Raw genomic sequence first — 19,536 nt, forward strand, 5'->3', positions numbered from 1 at the left:
CTACTGAACTTGCTAATAGGAATAAGTGCTTATATATTCCAAAGAAAATGCATCTGGAATAAGATCAGAGGCTTTCATTTATAGCTATTGAGCCAAAATTAATGATATACTTGTAGATTGGTTTGTGCTTCATTGGTTCACAGGGACAGATCATAATGGACTTTATGCCTGTCTTCAGAACACAATGTGTAAGCTTCAAAATCAGTGCCTGGGGATTTTTTGTCTGCACAACTTATGTTCCTTGGGAGTTCTGCAGCTAGAAAGCTCTGCTTAGAATCTGAACATTATATACAAAAGTTTTCCTAAGTTACTACAGGTAAAGTTAACTCATCCAGGGAAGGAAATGCTTTATGAGGAAAAAATGTAAGATTACTTCTCCTGTAGAAAAAAAAAAGTGGTCTGAAAGCTAAGATTTGTAGAAAGATAAAACAGATATCTAGGACAATTGACATACATTGGGTACTGAATGCCATGTCTGTGTGACTAAGCGAATGGATCTCTTTTTCAGAGGAGTCCTGCCGCTCGAGTCAGGCTGAGCAAGTGCTTAGCTCCTTAGCAAAATCAGCAGAACACTTAATTTAAGTTGCATGAATCCTTATTTAGAAGCCAGCTCACACTGCAAAATCAGGTTATAAAACTTGCAATTTCATTATATAATCATTTGCAAATCGTAAATCAGAAAATCATAGTGGTTTGGCTTTATGTTACCTCACAAGAAGCAGTGAGTTTTTTCATATCCCTGCCATATTACTTGAATTCCTTACCAGTTTCCTTATGCTTTTTCTCACATCCCAGAGAGCTACCTGGAATGTGAAAAATAATCAGTTTTTTTACTTTCTTCCAGATTTCCAGGCTTTTGGTCTGAAGAAAGGAATGTTCTTCAATCCAGACCCTTATCTGAAGATTTCCATCCAACCAGGAAAACATAGCATCTTCCCAGCACTCCCTCACCATGGACAGGAGAAGAGATCTAAGATCATGTGTAATACTGTTAACCCAGTCTGGCAAGGAGAGGTAAGCACTTTGAGTGTTGAGCTGACTTTTCTTACTACAAGAAATAACTCAAACAATATCTTTCTATTTGTTTTTTTTTAGGGTTTATTTTAATGCCTTTCTTGGCTAAATAGTTGTTGACCCAACTGTGCTTGATGCATTTCATGACTTCTTGTCTTAAACCAAAAGGCTTACCTCGTTACAAAGATGATTGTTACTTTAAAACTTGCAGTATAGGTTGTCCTTTATGGCTGTAATTTATGAAGTTGTTAATTATTGAAGGCAGGCATAAAACAGAATTGAAAAATACACTTGGATAGCCTGAAAGGCTGCTGCTAGATTGGCATGGTGTTCTTACACTGAGAGGAGACATTATATAAAGCAGAACAAGTACAGCAAGCAAATGAAAAGAATCTATGTGATTGAAAGGTGTCAGTGGCAGTATAAATTAAAAGCAACTTTGGCACATTTGCCCATCACCTTGAAGGAATACTCTCTAGTCTGCTGCTTCTTGTTGGAAGGGCTTAGGAGGTATTAATGAGATCTGAGAGTTCAATTGCTGCCTGCTGTTTTTAAATTACACACAGAATGGCAACAGGCAGCAAAGAATAAGGAATCACTTTGGAATTAAAGGTGCCTGACACAATGAGTGTGATTTACTGGCATTCTCTGTCAGACCAACATCTTCACTGCAGGAAAGAGTAAAAGTAAATAAATAGACTAAATAGATTTATTCAAATTAAAATGCAAATTGTAAAGTGGTTTAGGGATAATTAGGTCAAGCTGTATAGACATGGCAGTGTAAGTGGGAGGAAAAAAGACAGCAGAAATGTCACTGAATTCTCTACCTGGAGGAGGATGTTCAGAAAGCTGAGTACCACATCAGAATATGTGACAGGTGAGCCTAGGGGGGAGTTTATGTGGCAGGGGGTAGAACTTTGAAAGTCTGAAGAAAAACACCTTCTAACAGGACTTAATTAAGTGGAAGCCCCTGTCATGAGGCATCCACCAAGCCATAACTACTCTGTGGCTCCAAGCATCAGAAGTATCTGGCTGAGGAGTCCCAGGCCAAGCTGAGGAGCTGGAACTGACATGGAAGATCAGGGAGCTGGGAGAGATCTTTCAGTGAAATGTGTAAGACACGGGCCTAGAGGCAGGCAGACATGGAGGGGAAATCTGCTGTATGTGTGTGTCATGCTCAGTATGGGTGATTGTGCGAGCAGGCAGCAAGTGTGGATGCCAGGAGTTAACACTCAAAGGAGGACACAGGATATGAGTGTGGACCCACCATTCTGTATCAGCCAGACTTAACTGCTGAGATGGCACACAGGCTCTCCTTGTCCAAAGAGTGATGGTGGCTGAAAATAGGCTTTTTAGAATTACACAAGTCAGAAGTCTTCTCTCAACAAAGACAACCCCCAGCTGATATAATTTGTTCTCATTTCAAGGTCTTTTTGCACTGCTGGAAGATAAAATAACCAGAATGTGGCCCTGATAAAATGTCAAGGGCATCTTTTCCTCAGGCTATGTGGGATGGCTGAGTTTGTGGGATGACACTTCTTTTCCAGTAGAGCTCAGCAGAGACAAAAGGAGAAACAATTAAATGGCCTAATTATGGACATCACAAACCAGAAGAGCACAGCTGGCTTCCAGCTTCTCTCTTCACCCCCTGGTTTTCCTGGCTGCACGCAAGCATGCGGCATCCCTTTCTCTTGTCAGCCTCTTAGTGGCTAAGGAGTCTAAAACAGCCAACGTATTCTCCTTCTGCATTCTTTTCAGCTAATGCTGAGATGTTTAACTGCATGCATTTGTGTTGCAGTCTGTGCACATCAGCTACTCGGAAGTCTTTGTTACTGAAAACCCACCTTGGTTTCTATTGCACAGAACACCCTTGGCCTGATCTTCTTCAACTTTGTCCCTTTATGGGACAAGGGGTAAAGGAAGACTGTAAGCTATTGTTGAATCGTGGTGGTAGCTATTCTTCTCTCTACCCTTTTCACTGATGGAAATGAATATATGAAGGGAAAAATACTGAGAAATCATTGCTATTCCATTAAATAGATGAGTGGCTATCTGTTTTCCTAAAAAAAAATATTTTAGGCAATATATTATTTCAGAAGGCAATCCTAAGGTTGTGTGTCACTACATGTAAATAGAAGGAGGGGAGGAACGTTGTTTTTTTGGGGGAGAGGGAGGAGGGTTGGTTTAATGGTTTTGGTTGGGGTTTTTGTTTGTTTCTCTGTTGAATTACGTTCTTAATTTGTTTTGGCTGCTAAATGTGAAAAAGATCTGGAATAGGGAAATAAAACTATTGAAATAACCATGATACCTCAGGCAATTTTTTATCTGTCTCATGTAATGTTGATGATCATAAATTCACAGACTGTTCAAATACTGTTCAGCAGAAGTTATCCTGACTTAGAGCTATTCTTCCATTGCTCTGTTTTGCAATACAAGAGGACATAAGGAAATGGAAATTTCTCTCTAATTGAGGAGTAGCATGTGACATGTACTGTTAAATGAAGTGAGTGAGTTCCTGGACAGCACATGGCACTTGATACCTTGACTGTAAACCCTTAGGTTAAGCAGACATTGTGCTGGCAGTCCAAAGAGCATCAAGAGCCTAGTGGATGAGTTGTCCTGTCATGCTGATTTGACTTAAAATGCAAAGGAAGCGCCCACTTCTCAAGTCTTCTCTCCATCCAGTAGAATTGAGATGGGTGAATATTGATCATCTCTTCTAATATTGCTATTAGAAAAATAATGACATTATCCCATTTTGATTCATATTGAGACAATGTGTCTGCTCTCACGCTCTTTGGAAGAAGCTCCTTTTAGAAGGTTAATTTGTCAGCAAGCAGTAAAGGGACAAAGAGTTCAGACAAGCAATAGAGACCATTGCGGACCATAAGCAACCAAGCAAAGTGGTTTAAGAAGTGGTTCACATACCTCCAGCTAGTTAGGAAATTCTCTGTATGGTTTTCCAGATAAGTACTTAAAGCCTCTGGACTTTCCCTTAGACATTCTCTAACTGTGACAGTTCGATCTAACTGCTGCTTCAGTTTCTGTTCATTCACTAGTGAGTGGATTGAGAGCTTCAAGGGTTGGCCAGTGGAATTACTATAAAATAGGCTGTCACAACTATCCAGCATAGTTAAAGCAGTTAGGAAGCGTCACCTGTTAAATGATGCATTGAATTTCAACTCCAGTAATTCTAGCTCTGGAAGAGTAGATTTCTTTAAAGTGGGAGCCCAGTACTAGGATAAAAACGATCTCAACTCCCTGCAGCTTCGCTGTTTGTTTCTTTGCCTCAGCCTTTGCAAATCCTGTTAAATTATAGCCAATGCACAAAAATAGTGCTGCTTATCACTCTGAAGATAGCTGCGTTTCACTGGTGAATTAATTGATGTGTATAAGCAGAGGTGTTCAGTACTCTGTTGCAAGAGCACTTGACAAATAGTAGTTAATGTGTCAGATCTCATAAACAGAATTACAGTATTTTCATGTGTGTAACTTGTACTCTCTGCACCTCAGATAACCCACAACCTCTCAGAAATATAGCACTTGATTCCCACATCACCTGTCTCTTCAGATTACCAGTACAAAAGCAGGCAAAGGAAGCTGTTAGGGGCTTGAATGTCCAAAGAAGTTAGTTTGGGGAGAGAGGACTTCTCTAGCGCAGGCCATCATCAGTGATGGGTTTGCATGCTGCCTGCAAGAATGCCAGCTGACTGAGTGCTGGTTTGTAACTGCTTTTGTTGTGATGCAGATTTGTAAGTCAGGCACTGATTCTGTGATCATGGATGCTGGACTGGTGCATGGTGGACCACTCAGAAGTACTGGGACTGAAAGACACTATCAAAGTAGCCAGATCATGCTATATGGGATTTATGGTAGCATTCTGCTTCTCTTGAGGCTTTATGTTGGCTGATAGGGTGGGTACTACCTGTTATAGCACAAACCTACAGTGATACAAGCAGGGGATACTTCATAAAAGATGAGTCTTTCCAGAACACAGCTAAACCAGTGAGGATGCTTAAATATATTTGAATCAGTGGTATGAATTTAACCTAAAGTAGGTTATATTTGATCTAATTTTGATCTAATATTCAGAGCTCTAGATGCTGACAGTCCTGCTCACAGAACCATTGAATGATTTCAGTAGAAGTCCTAATGAAAAAAGGAACATCACACTGATTGAACTACTTATTTATTGTTTAACTTAGATATCTTTTTCTCCCTTTTACTGCTAAATACAAAAGAATCAGCTGCATAAATTGGAGGCCTTTACACCTAAGCATAAATGCAGTATAGGTGCAGTAAAAGCCAGAGCCTGAATTCAGTATGAATTTGCTAAAGGTGTCATTGGGACTGAGTGGACCCTTGTGGGTGGTAGCTTCACTGTGTAACATTTCTGCACACATGGTCAGGTAAGGTGTAAAACATAATTTGATTACTCAGAAAAGCTGTGATTTTACAGCTGTAGTTATTTTAATATCTGGTGATGATTGAAGTGTGAAAGCCCAAGACAGCTTCAGTTTCTCCAGGAATTAGTTATGGTGTGAAAAAATAGTCTAGGTTTCTTGTTTAATGTGTCATTCTTCTGAAATGCTTTTTAATTGCAACTTCTGCATCCCAGTAGCCTATCAGTCTTACTAACCTTGTATATGAGTGCTCATGAGAGTGCTCAAATATGCTCAGTCTATGCTGAGCTAGTAAGAGATGAAGAAAAACCCTGACTCTTTAAGCATTGTTTGCACTTGATTTATCCAGAAGTTCTTTTCAATTTCTAATGTTTTAGGGCTGAAATTTGCCATTAATAGAGTAAGAGACATCTTGCAAAACTATGTAAGCCATCAGAGAGAATTCATGATGAGTGTTGTACAATATGTGAAATAGACAGCAAAGACTTTTTTTATTCCTTGTCTTCAGTACAGAGGAAATCTGAGGGATTAGCAATTATGAGGAAGCAGTCTAGGAAGCCAATTTGCCGAAGGCGCTATCCAACTTTGAAGAAGTTCATTAGAAAGGATTGAATTCAACTTTAGTAGAGCACCACATATTGTGCATCCCTCTTAGTGCAAGGAAAAAGCAAACAAACATTGTGCCATGCATAAGGTGCTGCATTGGATCTGGCACCTTGCAGTCAGTGCTGAATTCCAGGATGCTCTCAGAGGACGTGTAGACCTGTCCCGACTTTTAGGAGTAGTGGGACTCTGTGCTTGACACTTCTGACTGTAATATTTTGTATTGCCATAGAGAAGCACTGTAGTAAGTTTAAGAATCTGGAATTCCCTCTGATCTTACCCTGTTGTTCATATGAGTAGCGTTATGTGGGACAGAAGAGATACATAAAGAAGGTTTTTGAATGGGTATACAGATGGAGAGTGGTGAGTACATTAAAAGTGAAGTTGTTTCAATAAAGTATTTGAAACAAAAAGCCCACTAATGAAATATTCAGCTGAAAGAATAAATCTGTCTTCATCCATCAAATGTAATTTACAGCCTTTTAAGATTTGCTTCAGCTTGTATCATCCCTGTGGTATGATGGATATCTCAAATAAATTTTCTTTTTAATTCTGTAGCTTATTCAGCTCCAAATCAAGAGCCTAGTTCTTCCTATCACCAATGTATTAATTTATCTACCTTTCACCAGTTATTATGCGGACTATTGTTAAAGAACTTGACTTGCACTTAACTTGTCTAATTGGTGCTACTGGGCATACTGTGTTCATTTCAGCTACTTCCTTGATAGTGTTTCTGAGAGCTGATCATGGTGATCTGCCCATATTCAGGGATGTAAATAATATTGGTAAAAATAACGCACAGAAATTAATCATCATCATTAATTAGCTTTCTATGAAAACTCATCTAAAGCTCTGGAAATGGTTGTGTTATCTTATAAGTGGATATAGACGTATTCTGCCCTGTCAGCATAAGCACATGCCTTCGTTCTTTGCCATATGTAAGTTGTGTATTAAACTCCCACAAGATCTGCTCACATTAAGAAAATTAATCATCTCTGTCTGTAAAACCGTTGCTGGGTCTGGAAGCAAACAGGGCCTGAAAAGCAGATTAATGTCTGAAACTTCTTCATTGGTGTTTACTACAGTGTTTTCAGATCTTGCTTGAAGATGTCAGCAGTAGTGTAAAATCAGATTTGCATTTAGGTCACTGAGATGGTGTGAGACAATGAATGTGTCAGCAGGATCTAGGTAGCTTTGATTCTGATTACTGTCCCTGTGAGAGTGAATCTGTAGGAGGTGGCTGTGTAAAATCTGTGTAAAGGAAAGGAGAATCCTAATGACTTACTACCAGCTGGAGCCAGAACTGATGATACGCTGCTAGCCCAAGAAGACAAGAATGTTGATGTGACTCTCTCCACACTTGCTTTTCCATCTCCCTCCCTTCTCTGTATTTCTGTAATTAAGTAGAAATAATAACTTATGGCTTGTTGATTGAGAAAATACCAACTAAAGCTTTTCCTTTGGCAGGGGCGTTTTAAGGCTATGTCTGGTACAGGTTCTTCAGTATCTAGTAAGATGTGCTATAATGATGCAGATTTTCTCTTAGTGACTAATTAATAGAGTCTCTGTCTTCTGTTCTACTACTCCTATCTTTTCATTAGGTGCATAGGATTAAAGCAATTGTTGGATCTCCTGACAGATGGGACAGCAATTGACAAATGGCTAAAGTGAGGACAGTAGAGAGATGCAATGACTTTGCTACTAGATCAAGTCTATTTCCTATCTATCATCATTCCAGAGGGGTGCAAGAACACCCAAAAAAACAAAATAATTGAAGAAGATACTGAGGAAATAATACAAATACTGACTTCTATAGATCATGTTTCTTCATGATTCAGTGGGTCCATCTACAATATTGCTTTCATGCCATTCAAGAGAGCAGTTTCAAGGCAGATCTCCTGCTCTCACCACTAAAGACAGCACTCAGCAGTCTTAAAGCATGTGAACTGAATTATTCTCAGTGAAAACTAAGCCATGAGATGTGCTTCAGAAGTGCACCAGAAACCTTTCAGATGATAATGGGAGTTCAGCCCAGGACACCAGCCTGGAGTTACTTTGTAGGAAAACCCTTGCAACATGTCTGAATGTGGTAATCAGGTGCACAGCACCAGCTGCTTTGCTCTCCAGAGCTATTCACATTGTACCACATGTTCTCCCATTGCAGATACAACCAATGTATTACAAGGATCAGGAATCAGTCTCCACAAGGCCTCCTTACCACTGCTCGTGACATGTGCTGGTTTTATCCAATATATCAGGGATGTTCAATCATTCTTTGTCTTCAGACTTTCTGCATACAGCTTCCTTTTAGGGATCCACCTGACAGATAACCATTTCTTGTACAGTCCTAAGAGATTTGTAGAGGAAAATAAAAAGGTCTTCCCCTCTGGAGCTCAACACTCAGAGCTTGATTGCACTCACTTCCAAAGCCTCAAATCTGGGGGTCTTCCAGGCTGGGATTCTTCCAGATCAGACACAGGGGTTGAGAACCTCATCCTTCCAGTGATGCTCCTCACTGTGAGGGTGTCCAAGATCTCCACTCATCTATATCTAACCTATAAAGAGGAGCCCTCTCATCCCTAGCTGGTAAGGATCAAATGGGCATATATCACATGGACAAGATGGCATCTGAGACTATTTTGAGGGCCAGGCACCCTGTGAGAAACAGGTTGTTCCTAATGGTAATTTCTTGGCAGTTTTGTTGAGGCAATCTGCCATCTCTTCAGTGGAGTGTGCTGTGTCATGTATCATCTCAAGTTTTAAAAGTCATTTTGTACCAAGCAGTAGTTGATGTGATATGCAGGGTAATGCACCGTGACTAATGCAGCATTGTAGGTAATTACTGGTTTGGGCTAATCAGAGAATAGAGATTTAACTTACTGTTTCTTAGCTGTTCATCTACTGCCTGCTGTAGATCATACATAAATTTTGGATCCAGTTATACCTTGAAAGAATTCCCCCCCATTTTATATAATGCATTTTACTTGGATTTCAATTAGGGATCAAGTAAAGACATCAAGTTCTAGCCATCACTTAAAATTTTTATGGATTGTTCTTCCCATGTGTCCTGTTTTCTGCTGTTATCCAAATGCTGCTGGTTTATGCATCAGAACAACCTCCCACAAGAACCATTTAGGAACTGTGATCATGGACAAGAGGCTGGTCACAGGGCAGTCTCATGTATCCTCATATGCAGTGTGGTTGGTAGGTGATGAAATGAGAACAAAGTTTTATTTTATAGGTTGCATGGAATATCCTGGCATTTGTACATCTGAGAGGCACTGCTGTTCAAGGGGAAAGTGACATTTCCTTTGGTTGATGCCAGAGCACCTTGCTTTGTGCATCCATACTCACTGCTTAGGTGCTGACAATTACTCTGGAAAATGTCAGTGTGTTTCTTGTGCAAGGAGAGAGCTATCAGGCTTGGTTCTACCTGATACTATGGAAGCAAACACGCAAGCAGAGTCTGATTTGCTTCAGAGCTGTACAACAAGACAAAATACTAATAACACAGGAAGGTGCAGTATCTGAAGGGGGCCTATAGAGATGCTGGGGTGAGACTCTTCATTAGGGACTGTAGTGACAGGACAAGGGGTAATGGCTTAAAACTTAAACAGGGGAAGTTTAGATTGGATATAAGGAAGAAATACTTTACTGAAGGGTGGTGAGGCACTGGAATGGGTTGCCCAGGGAGGTTGTGAGTGCTCCATCCCTGGCAGTGTTCAAGACCAGGTTGGACGAAGCCTTGGGTGATATGGTTTAGTGTGAGGTGTCTCTGCCCATGGCAGGGGGGTTGGAACTAGAGGATCTTAAGGTTCTTTCCAACCCTAACTATTCTATAATTCTATTAACCTACGTTTTACTTTCCACTTATGAACAGTTCAGCCTTCACTTGTGTGTGTGCATGCTCTACCCCACAGAGACTTTTTTGCAGTAGAGGTGTCAACAGAAGTGTAATAGAAAATTCATTAAATGGCAAATTGCTGTACATTACAATACCCTCCTTCAGTTAAAAGTTAATTCCCTTCTGGTTTCATTGTAAGTGTCATGAAATGGCAGTTATCAGAGGGTTTTTTAGCAGGTGAAACAGTAATGGTAATTTAACTTACTTTTATAAAGCAACTTTCAATATACATGGGGAATTAATGTTCTCCCTTTTGTTAGGTTTATCTTCTTCGGTAACTTGTTGAAAAGATATAGAAGAAAGTAAGAGTTTAACACTTTAGCTGCTACTTGAATTGTATTTCTCTGATGATTTGCATTTTTGCAGGGCCTGATTAGCAGAATATCCTGCTCACTGGTTTCACTTGAAGCTGTTTGAACTGAGCATTTCTGAAAATTAGATCATGATTTGATAGAGCAAGCAATTTAGGGCTTAACTCAGGCCTCAGTAACCCCGAGCATGATTCTGTTGTGAAGATTGTTTTTGGCAGCAGGAAAGCTAGAAAATCCTTTCATCCATCTCAATATTCACTTACTACAGAAGTTGTCTTCCAGTTCAATACTGACCTTTCTGTAAGGTGAACAGCAGTCTTACAGTTTTGCTCCTATTGCACACCACAGCAGAGATGTGCTTTCTTTGAATAATGGTATACTAGTAAGAGCAGATCTGTTTGGAAAAATGATTGTGACCTATGTCACCAGCTCCAAGTCTATGCTGGATTGAGCCAGTCTCAGGGATATCAAGGCCAAGTTATCTAATATATTTGCTTTTCACTGTTTTCACTAACCAGAGCTTTGCTTTCCCTCTGGGGAGATCCCAGCATCTCCAGGTGCCCTAAGCCTCCCAGGTTTAGAACCTTTACACATGGATTTCCTTGCTCCTGCAACCTAAAACATCACCCTCCTTGTTCCTACCTGAGCTTTGCATGCACACATTCTCTAAAAGCTTATTGAAATATTACTAACAAATAAAAATTGATCTTTTTAAAACCAGATTGGCTGAGGTGGTGGACACGTTTCAAAGCATTTGGTGGCAGCAGCAGTTTTAGATTACGTCATTCCTATCTTCCCCTGTATTGTTTGTTCCAGTAGCCTGTGCCCTGTCTTAGCTTGCCTTAGCTCTTTGTGGGACTGTGCTGTAAGCCAGGCTAGGGGATTTGTCCACATAAACAGTATTATCAGATTTTTTCCTTTTTGAGTTGGGGCAGGGATGAGCAACAGAGGGATGCATCTGAAAACTGTGATCCTTCACCTCACTAGATCCTCACTTCTCAATTGCTGAGGTGTGTCTCCCAGCCGAAGTACCACAAATAGCCAGACAAATATAAAGAGGACTAAATTCACTTGGAGGGAAATGCTGAGTAAACATCTCTTCAGGCTGCCAGTTCAGTTGTACTTATGTGCAGCTTTTTAATGCTTTTAGATCTTGGAGTGTGGAGGGAGGGGAAATAAAGGAAAGGGGGAAAAAAAAACCCCAACCCATAATCTGTGCAATTACATTTAGATCAGTGACCATTGCTAGGACAGAGTTCATTAGATTTCTGTAGGTATAGCGTCCTTACCAATGGCAAGCCTTGTTTGAAGTGTTTGGGTGCTACCATGACATGAACAAATGAAATCCATGCATTCCCCAAGACTGCTTCTGCAGCATTACACAGTCCCTATAGGTGCTTTCACCTGCCTGTTTTGAGGCCAAGCTCTTTTTATTTTGTAGGCCTGTGCCTTGGGGTGCAAGGACTGTTTCTGTCCTGTGAAAAAGCCAGAGGCTTACACAGGTCCATAAGCCATGAGCAACTGTGTACTGTTTTGCCCAGCCATCAGCTTCATGTCCTGTGCTCTTCCTTTATTGCAGCAATTCAGCTTTGTCTCCCTGCCCACGGATGTCCTGGAAATAGAAGTTAAAGACAAATTTGCAAAGAGCCGACCCATCATCAAGCGCTTCCTGGGAAAACTCTCTATGCCAGTTCAGCGCCTCTTGGAAAGACATGCCATAGGGTAAATTTACTGCTTATGCTACTCTGTTGTTTAACAAGCGTGTTTTGAAGTCCCTGGTGAGATATCATTATAGTGATATAATGATGTTGAGATGGAGTTATTAGACTGACAGTTGTCTGATGAATGATGTTAGTCTTAATTAGAATTTATAGGACTGTGGACCAGAAAAAGAATTCCCTCTGTAACCTTATCCATTGCATTTGGAAAAGTGAGAGCTGGCATATAGGAAAGAAGACTGTTTTGTGTATTATGGCTGCGAATCTGGAGAGTGCAATATTTTCAATCTGAATATTCTTTTAATGTTATCAACAGGCTGTTTTCATGTTTCAGGGAATTACCTATGGGCTAAAATTGTGCCAGATTTGTTCCTCCTCCCTTTAATTTCTGGACAGTGGAAATACTATTAAAAAACCCCAAAACTGTGCCATGTTGTAACTAAATCTTTCTGACCCTACCCTACTACCAGGGAATAACCACTTCACTTGAGCTCACAAGCCCTGCCCTGCTTCCCCTTTGCGTGAAAGTCCTGGGAAGGTGTATGCTGCCAAAGTAACACAAACCAATTTGAGGAAGATAGGTAGTATCCAAAACCAAAAAGTTGGTTCTAAACTTGTAAGGTTCAGACCTTGAGGAGCAGGGAGAGAAGGAGTCATCTCCTGAGAAGAGCATACGCAATGCAGTTTCCAAGAAGGCAATTCTGAAAATTGGATCTCAATTCAGCAGAACAGCAGGAAGCTGAGCTTGTTGGAAGTGTTTTCGAACAGCTGGTTCAGAAACTGGCTGTGATATTGACAGCTGAATGTACCAGAAGGGACTAAGCTACCTCCCTGTTTCTCATGTAGGGAGGATAGAGTAGCTTTTTAGAAACCAGATGGAAAAGAACAGCTTGGGCAAGGTAGAGCCCTATAACTGATATCATTGGCTTCCCTCTGTATCTTCCTCATCATCTTCTGATTATATCTTCCTATTTGACTTCCTTATTGTAAACACTGTCTATCTAATTATATACTTTCTGGCTTAGTTTTAATACCATAGTGGCTTTTAAATCTCAGGCAAGCTCAATGAGAAGTACACACACAAGTTCAGAAAGATCATACACAAATCTTGTGATCGTCTCATTTACATGAGTTTCTGATGCATGTGAAGCTATATCCTAGGAAGTAATTGGGCCCAACTGGAAATGAACTATGTTTCTTCAAAGATGCATAAATATTTAGTGTACCCTTTACACTCAAAAAATGCTTTGCAAACACTGATTCAGCCTCATTTTGGGCAGCTGGGAAGTTAATCTCTTCTATAGTTTCATTCTGTTCTGAGGGGTGGATGAAGTATGGCAAAGGGAGGGACCTGCACAAGGACAGAATGGAGTCATTGATCAACCTTGTCAGGAAGGTGTTCTCCTGATATTTCAGCTTCATAGAGGTAAGAGGGGTGGAAAGAGTTGAAGAGCAGTCGTTCAGCCAGTTTGGAAAGAGAAGGTGGTAAGCGGGGACTGTCCTGTACAGGATATTAAAGGAAAGACCAGGAAAGCTGAATTTTACGCAGATGGTGAAGGGAAGGAAATACAGAAAAGTGAGGTTCTACAGAAGGATAGGTATGGTCAGATCAGCAGGGAAGTGAAGCCTTGTTACAATAGCAGAAGTGGGAGTTGTTTGCTTCCCATGTCGGTATTTTCATACCCATACTACAGAAGTTCCATTCCCACCCTTCTCTCTTTGTATATATATACATACGTGCTTGTGTATCCCAGAAGCCTGTCTAGTCACTGATTCAGCTTTTCCATTGTAATTGAAGACATTGTCCTCTCCTTCTCTGCCATTCTTTCTCTCGTATGCAAGTCAACGTGCCCTCATGGCTGGGTTGAATAGCCTTTGAAAATCACTGTGTGTTTCTGTAGGCCACAGCAGTTTTATCTATGCACAGTAGAGGTTGGGTAGATTATGGTCTATTGTGACAGTATTTGTTTTCTTGCAGGGACAGGGTGGTAAGCTACACTCTGGGTCGCAGGCTTCCTACAGATCATGTCAGTGGCCAGCTGCAGTTCCGATTTGAGATAACTTCTTCCATCCATCCAGGTAATTTTCAGTCTTAACCTCTCATTTATCTAGATCTTGTTCTTTTTTGCTTTGCATTCTTTCTCCTCAGAAATGTGAATTAGTTTCTGACTGCTCTGGGACTTCAGGTACAGTCATGAGCAAAGGAAAGTGCATAAAGTTCCCCATCACAGGATGCATTGTGAGTCACAGCTTCTTCCCTGTTTCCCCTTAACTTAGAGATACCGGTGTCTCATGTCCATCTGTTCTTGGCTGATTCAAATACTCTGCCACATCACTGGGAGGGAAGAGGATGGAAAACTAAAGTATCATCTGCTTCTCAATTACCTGTCCTGGGGAACTGCTTACATGGACACTTGTAGTCATCTGCATTTCAGCACTTCATAAATAAAAACAGAGACTGTAATAGTAAAGATTATTAGAAACTATGTTATTTTGATTATTTTTAATTAAAAACCTAAGTAGAATAATCAGTATTCCCCTCCTTCCCTCCCATTTGGTATACTTTTGGTTTGGTTTTGGTTAACTTTCTCTTTTAGTTATTAGGAAGTCACTGTCATGATGGTGTAAGTTTGAACCTTGGCTTTCATGTCAATGAGCATTGCTTGGGGACTCCTTGCATCTCTGTGCTAGTGCCCTCTCAGGTACACTTGGGATGGCATGAAAGACCCCAGCTTGTCTGGCATCTGGGAGGAGTTGGTACAGTTGAGGATCACAGCAGAGGATGTTTTGGGGAAAGCTTCTGCCTTTTGGTGGTGTGAAAAGGTTTAGGTTCTCTGTTGTGGTGTGCTGTCAGCTTCAGCATGATAAGAAAAACTTCATTAAAACCTCAGGGAAGACTTCATTGTCATGCCCATGATATTCCCTCCAATGCCAGTTTGTCTCAAAGAGTAGTTTCAAGAACATATTCCCTTCAGGTTATGTTGCAAGGAGGCAGGGTGCTGCATGCAGATTATCGTCATTAGTAAGCCCCCTGATTGTTAAATCCACTCTAGCAAAACAAAAAAATTATCATTTCTTGATAGTTTCTCAGTTTCCCATTCATTTCACACTGTAATATATGCTTTTAATTTTCTCAGATTGCTGTGGATACCTGTGCCCCCACAGCCAAGCTTCTGGTTCAGTCAACACTTCTTGTTAAAGGAGTAAGTAATTTCTTTTCCTGTCTCATACAGATGATGAAGAGGTCTCCATTAGTGCAGATCCTGAGCCAGCTGAACTCCAGGAAAGCCCTGTGAACAACCCCACAGAGGAAAGCCTCGGTGAGCCTCCATGCATCAACACAGTGACCTCAGAAAGTACAGCTCCAGAACAGCTAAATGGATACAGTGTGAACAGTGTGGATAGCCCAGGGGCTGTCAAACCTCCTGGGGAAGTCAACCAGAACAGCCTAAATGAAGAGCTAGCAGGAGATGGGGAGGTTGATACAGTGCAAGTTCCTGAGCCCTTGGAATCCATCCCAGGAGAAGCGCTGCCTTCTTTGAGTGCTACGGACCTCACGGAGCAGCTGGCTCTGCTGGCTTGCATGTCTCCTCCTGAGACTGAAGTTAGGGAAAATACTCAGGGAGATGATGGAGTCTTGACCAGCATCGAAACGTTAGATACTGATGAGGTGAGTGCAGGTGTGCATGCTGGCAAGGATGTAGAGAAGAGTCCAGAAGAAGGAGCTTCAGCCCAGGAGGAAGAAGACAACAAGCTGCAACTGAGGACCACAGCAAAGAGGAAAAACAGGCCATGCTCCCTGCCTGTGTCTGAACTCGAGACAGTCATAGCTTCAGCTTGTGGTGAACCAGAGACCCCTCGCACACACTACATACGGATCCACAACCTGCTCCACAGTCTGCCCTCTGCACAGATGAGCAGCGATGGGGAAGAAGAGCAAGATGGTGGCAACGCTGGGGAGAACGATGAGGAATCTACAGTCAAGGAGGCGTTGGAGAAGGAAGTGGCCAGTGAGAGTGAGACAGTGGCAGCAGAGCCGCCTCTGGAAAATGAGGCTGAAGAAAACTTCAGCCAGAGCACGGTGCCTCCTGGGACCTTGGATGAGCAACTCTCTGAATTAAATGATGGGCTGTTGGATGGGGAACACCCCAGGACAGGAAGCGAGAGCGAGTCAAGCTCCAGGCCCAATGGTGACGAGTGTGAGGCGTGCGACACCTCTTGCTACAGCCCCTCTTGCTACAGCACCTCCTGCTACAGTACCTCCTGCTACAGCACTTCATGCTACAGCACCTCCTGCTATGACAGTAACAATCGCTTCTCCAGCCATACCCGCTTCTCCTCTGTCGACAGTGCAAAGATTTCCGAGAGCACGGTCTTTTCCTCACAGGATGATGATGAGGAAGAGAACAGTGCTTTCGAGTCAGTGCCAGATTCAGTGCAGAGCCCTGAGCTGGACAGGGAGCAAGTGGATGGCTCCTCCCAGTGGCCAGATGAACTAGTAGCTCATGGTGGGAACCCACAAAGAGCCACAGAGAGTCTAGACACCCCAGTAGCAGGTCCAAGCAGCAGAAGAGAAGGTTAGATCCTGAGAATTGATACGCTGAGCAACCCTGATTATCTGGATGTCACAGAAGGCATCAGATAATCAAGGTCTCAGATTGCTCACAGTTTATTTCATACAAATTTGGGGGCTGTGAGCTGGGCCAGATATCAGGGAAGGTTGGATAATTGAGCCTGTCCTTAAAAATCCCAGCCAAACCAGACAAATCAGGTGGGGATCTGTGTATACAGATTACTGTAGATATGCATGCATCATTATAAAATCAAGATTAGCTACCATATTTATGTGGCAGATCAGAATTACCACATCCACCAACTCATTCCTTATTTCTTGGGATTGTTTCATTTCATATTCTGATGTGCTGCCATGTCTCTGGTAGTCAGTGAGGGGACCAGCTTGTGCTTGTCAAAGGGCAGAGATGCTGATTTACACCAGCTAAAGATCTGCGCTAGTTTCTGTATAACATTTGTAGCCATACACAGTCATAAGCATGGATAGATGCAAGTATTTCTCTTACAAACCCAGTTTTCTAGCCCCATTTGTTCCAATTCCCCAAGTATCAAACAAATCTACCTCAGGTTTCACAGACCATAGGGCAACTCAACAGAGGGGTTTTTCCTAGATACTTCCAAAACTGAACGATATTGAACCAAGTTCTCATATCCTTGCCCTTCTCTAACAGAAAACATACTTAAAGTAATTTTTAATCTTTGTATTTTAGGTACTGTTTTTTCCAATCCCTCCAAACCATTCCATTAAATTGCTCCCTTTTGTAATTCATTTAATGTCATATGGAGTTACATGGATGATGGGTTTGATCACACATCTTTTCTTCAGCTAGTGTATCATTTTTCTCCAGCTGAAGAAGCAGGTGCCTTAGCAGCTAAGGAGCATGCAGCAAGGTTAAAGAGTTAGTCTTTGCATTCCCAGACCCCAAGTCATCTGTCTCCCACTGTAAGTGATGCTAAATCAAGATTGCAGGGAAAGGATAACATATTGGAGGACCACAGAGAAACCCCACTAAAGCATCCTTCTGCCTTTTCCTTCTCCATTCCCAATTTATTTCACCCCACCTTCCATTGCCACAGGCATGCACAGTTTTTCCCAGCAGGAAAAAAGGTGTAAGGGTGGCTTACACACTGGGCTGTGTGAAGATTTGTAGGCAGCTGGGCCTGGGTAATTCTTTTCTCTGCAGAGCAGAATCTAGTCTGAAAAAGAGCATTAAATTCTCAGAAGTACATAGAGGTGTAGAAACCTGTTTTCCCTCCTTGCAGATGAGGGTCTTTGTGTGTGGACAGCATTTATGTGCAAGTATACTAAGGGGGCATGAGCCGTGTGTGTGTGTGTGTGTGTGTGACCATGCTTACAGATCGGATGGTTGTTTTGAACTGTGTACTTTTGAGAGGGGATGTGGAGGAAAAAGGTGGCTTCTTTGTATGGATTCAGTACGGCTTCAAGATTGTGCCCCTTGAGCTTGTATAAAGGGCACTGCAGTGCTCACAGTGGCTTTGCTTTGATTAAGTGGGAAGGAGCATGGCTGAAGGGCAGCCCTGCTCTTAGCACTCTCTTGGTCCCACCAGGGGTGCTTCAGTAAATGTGCACATTGCTTCATGACTTGGCAGCTGTTACAAATACAGTAGATGTGGTCACCTCCATCCACTCCAGGTGATTGATACTACCATGCTTCCGCTGGCTTGGCGTAACTGTCTTGACTAGGGGAGAGTCAATTATGGTAAGTAAAGAAACATAGATGGATGATCTGGTAGTTGGTGCTACACCACCTGTAGTAACGGAACAGTTTTTAAGGCTATGAGAGATGGACTTCTAGCACTGAGTAATAACTTACATAACTCTGCTGTCTGTTCAAAACATGCAGCAGATGCTGCTGTGAGGTACGCCTATACACAAGTGGTTTAATGGAGACATTTAACAGGCCATACGGTATCATCAGAGCACCTAGAAGAGGGAGTATTTTTGTCTTAAGTGGTTTTTCTCACTTGTGGATGGTGTGAGATTTCTTTACAGTTTGATACAAAATTGGCTTCTGCCTTCTAGCTGGTGGTTGTTTAAAGAAAACCCATAAGTTTTGGTAAATGTGGGGTTTTTTTACATTTGATAGCTGGATGTTTGGGTCTTTAACAGAATGTTCATTCTTAGGCTATTAAGATTCTGACATTAAAGACAGCTAAAACAGACAGCACACAGCAAGTTTGGCTTAGCTGAATGGTTCTGGTGATGTTGGAAACACTAAATATGGGTTTTTTTCCATAAGTTACATCTTTCTGATGCATATGTTAAATATATGCAATTCAGATTGTATTAACAGGCCCACCTTGAGCTGGAGGTTATAGTGAAAAACTGTTACCACACAGTATGCAAAGGAGTCCGCTTGTGGGATAAATAGTTGTGGTTTCTAAGATTTTAAGAACCGATCAAGAAGGAATCTTAATTCTAGAACCTGTGAAACTTTTAATGTGCAGGTTCCTCATTCTCACAGTTCAGCCTAAGATAAGGAATGCTTTTACATCCCTACTGTAACTTCTTAGTTTCTAAAACGGTTCTATAAACATTAACTAGATCTTAAGTTCCTTGTTCCTTTCAACACAACAAGAGTTTGGACGTTTGTTTAGGTTTCATTTATTTCATATTTGGATATATAGACATAAATACAATGTTAGTATTTAAAAACTTCCTCTGCACTGTCTACTATGTGTCTCTCTTCTTCTTCTTTCCCTCTTCTATATCTCAGGTCTTCCTTCTTTATCTTGGATCCTGACTATGTCTCACTATCTCTTGTCCTCCTGTTCTACCACCTGTCTACCTACCTGTTTCTGGTCCTTCTCTCATTCTCCTTCCTTACACTCAAGATGGACTCTTCATGTTTTGAAAACTGCCTATAGAAGAGGATAGTCTTCTGCTTTGCAGGGACTGCAGAATCCTGCTGTTCCAGCCCACTTAGCCATGGGTCTTTTAGGAAAGCAGGGAGCAATCCAAGGCAGCTTTTAGCCTCGTATTCCACTGA

At 41.6% G+C, this 19,536-nt stretch overlaps 1 protein-coding gene across 1 annotated transcript in view; it reads left to right on the forward strand.

The window, feature by feature from the left end:
* The window catches only part of HECW1 (HECT, C2 and WW domain containing E3 ubiquitin protein ligase 1), a 248,112-nt gene that overhangs the window by 157,991 nt on the left and 70,585 nt on the right, over positions 1-19,536 (forward strand). The window contains exons 6-9 of the mRNA XM_034062430.1: positions 845-1,014; positions 11,815-11,957; positions 13,932-14,032; positions 15,187-16,530. Coding sequence (XP_033918321.1) covers positions 845-1,014; positions 11,815-11,957; positions 13,932-14,032; positions 15,187-16,530 — 1,758 coding nt within the window. The remainder of the gene's footprint in view (positions 1-844; positions 1,015-11,814; positions 11,958-13,931; positions 14,033-15,186; positions 16,531-19,536) is intronic.

The sequence above is a fragment of the Melopsittacus undulatus genome, chromosome 1 (assembly GCF_012275295.1).
Source record: "Melopsittacus undulatus isolate bMelUnd1 chromosome 1, bMelUnd1.mat.Z, whole genome shotgun sequence".
Taxonomy (NCBI): domain Eukaryota; kingdom Metazoa; phylum Chordata; class Aves; order Psittaciformes; family Psittaculidae; genus Melopsittacus; species Melopsittacus undulatus.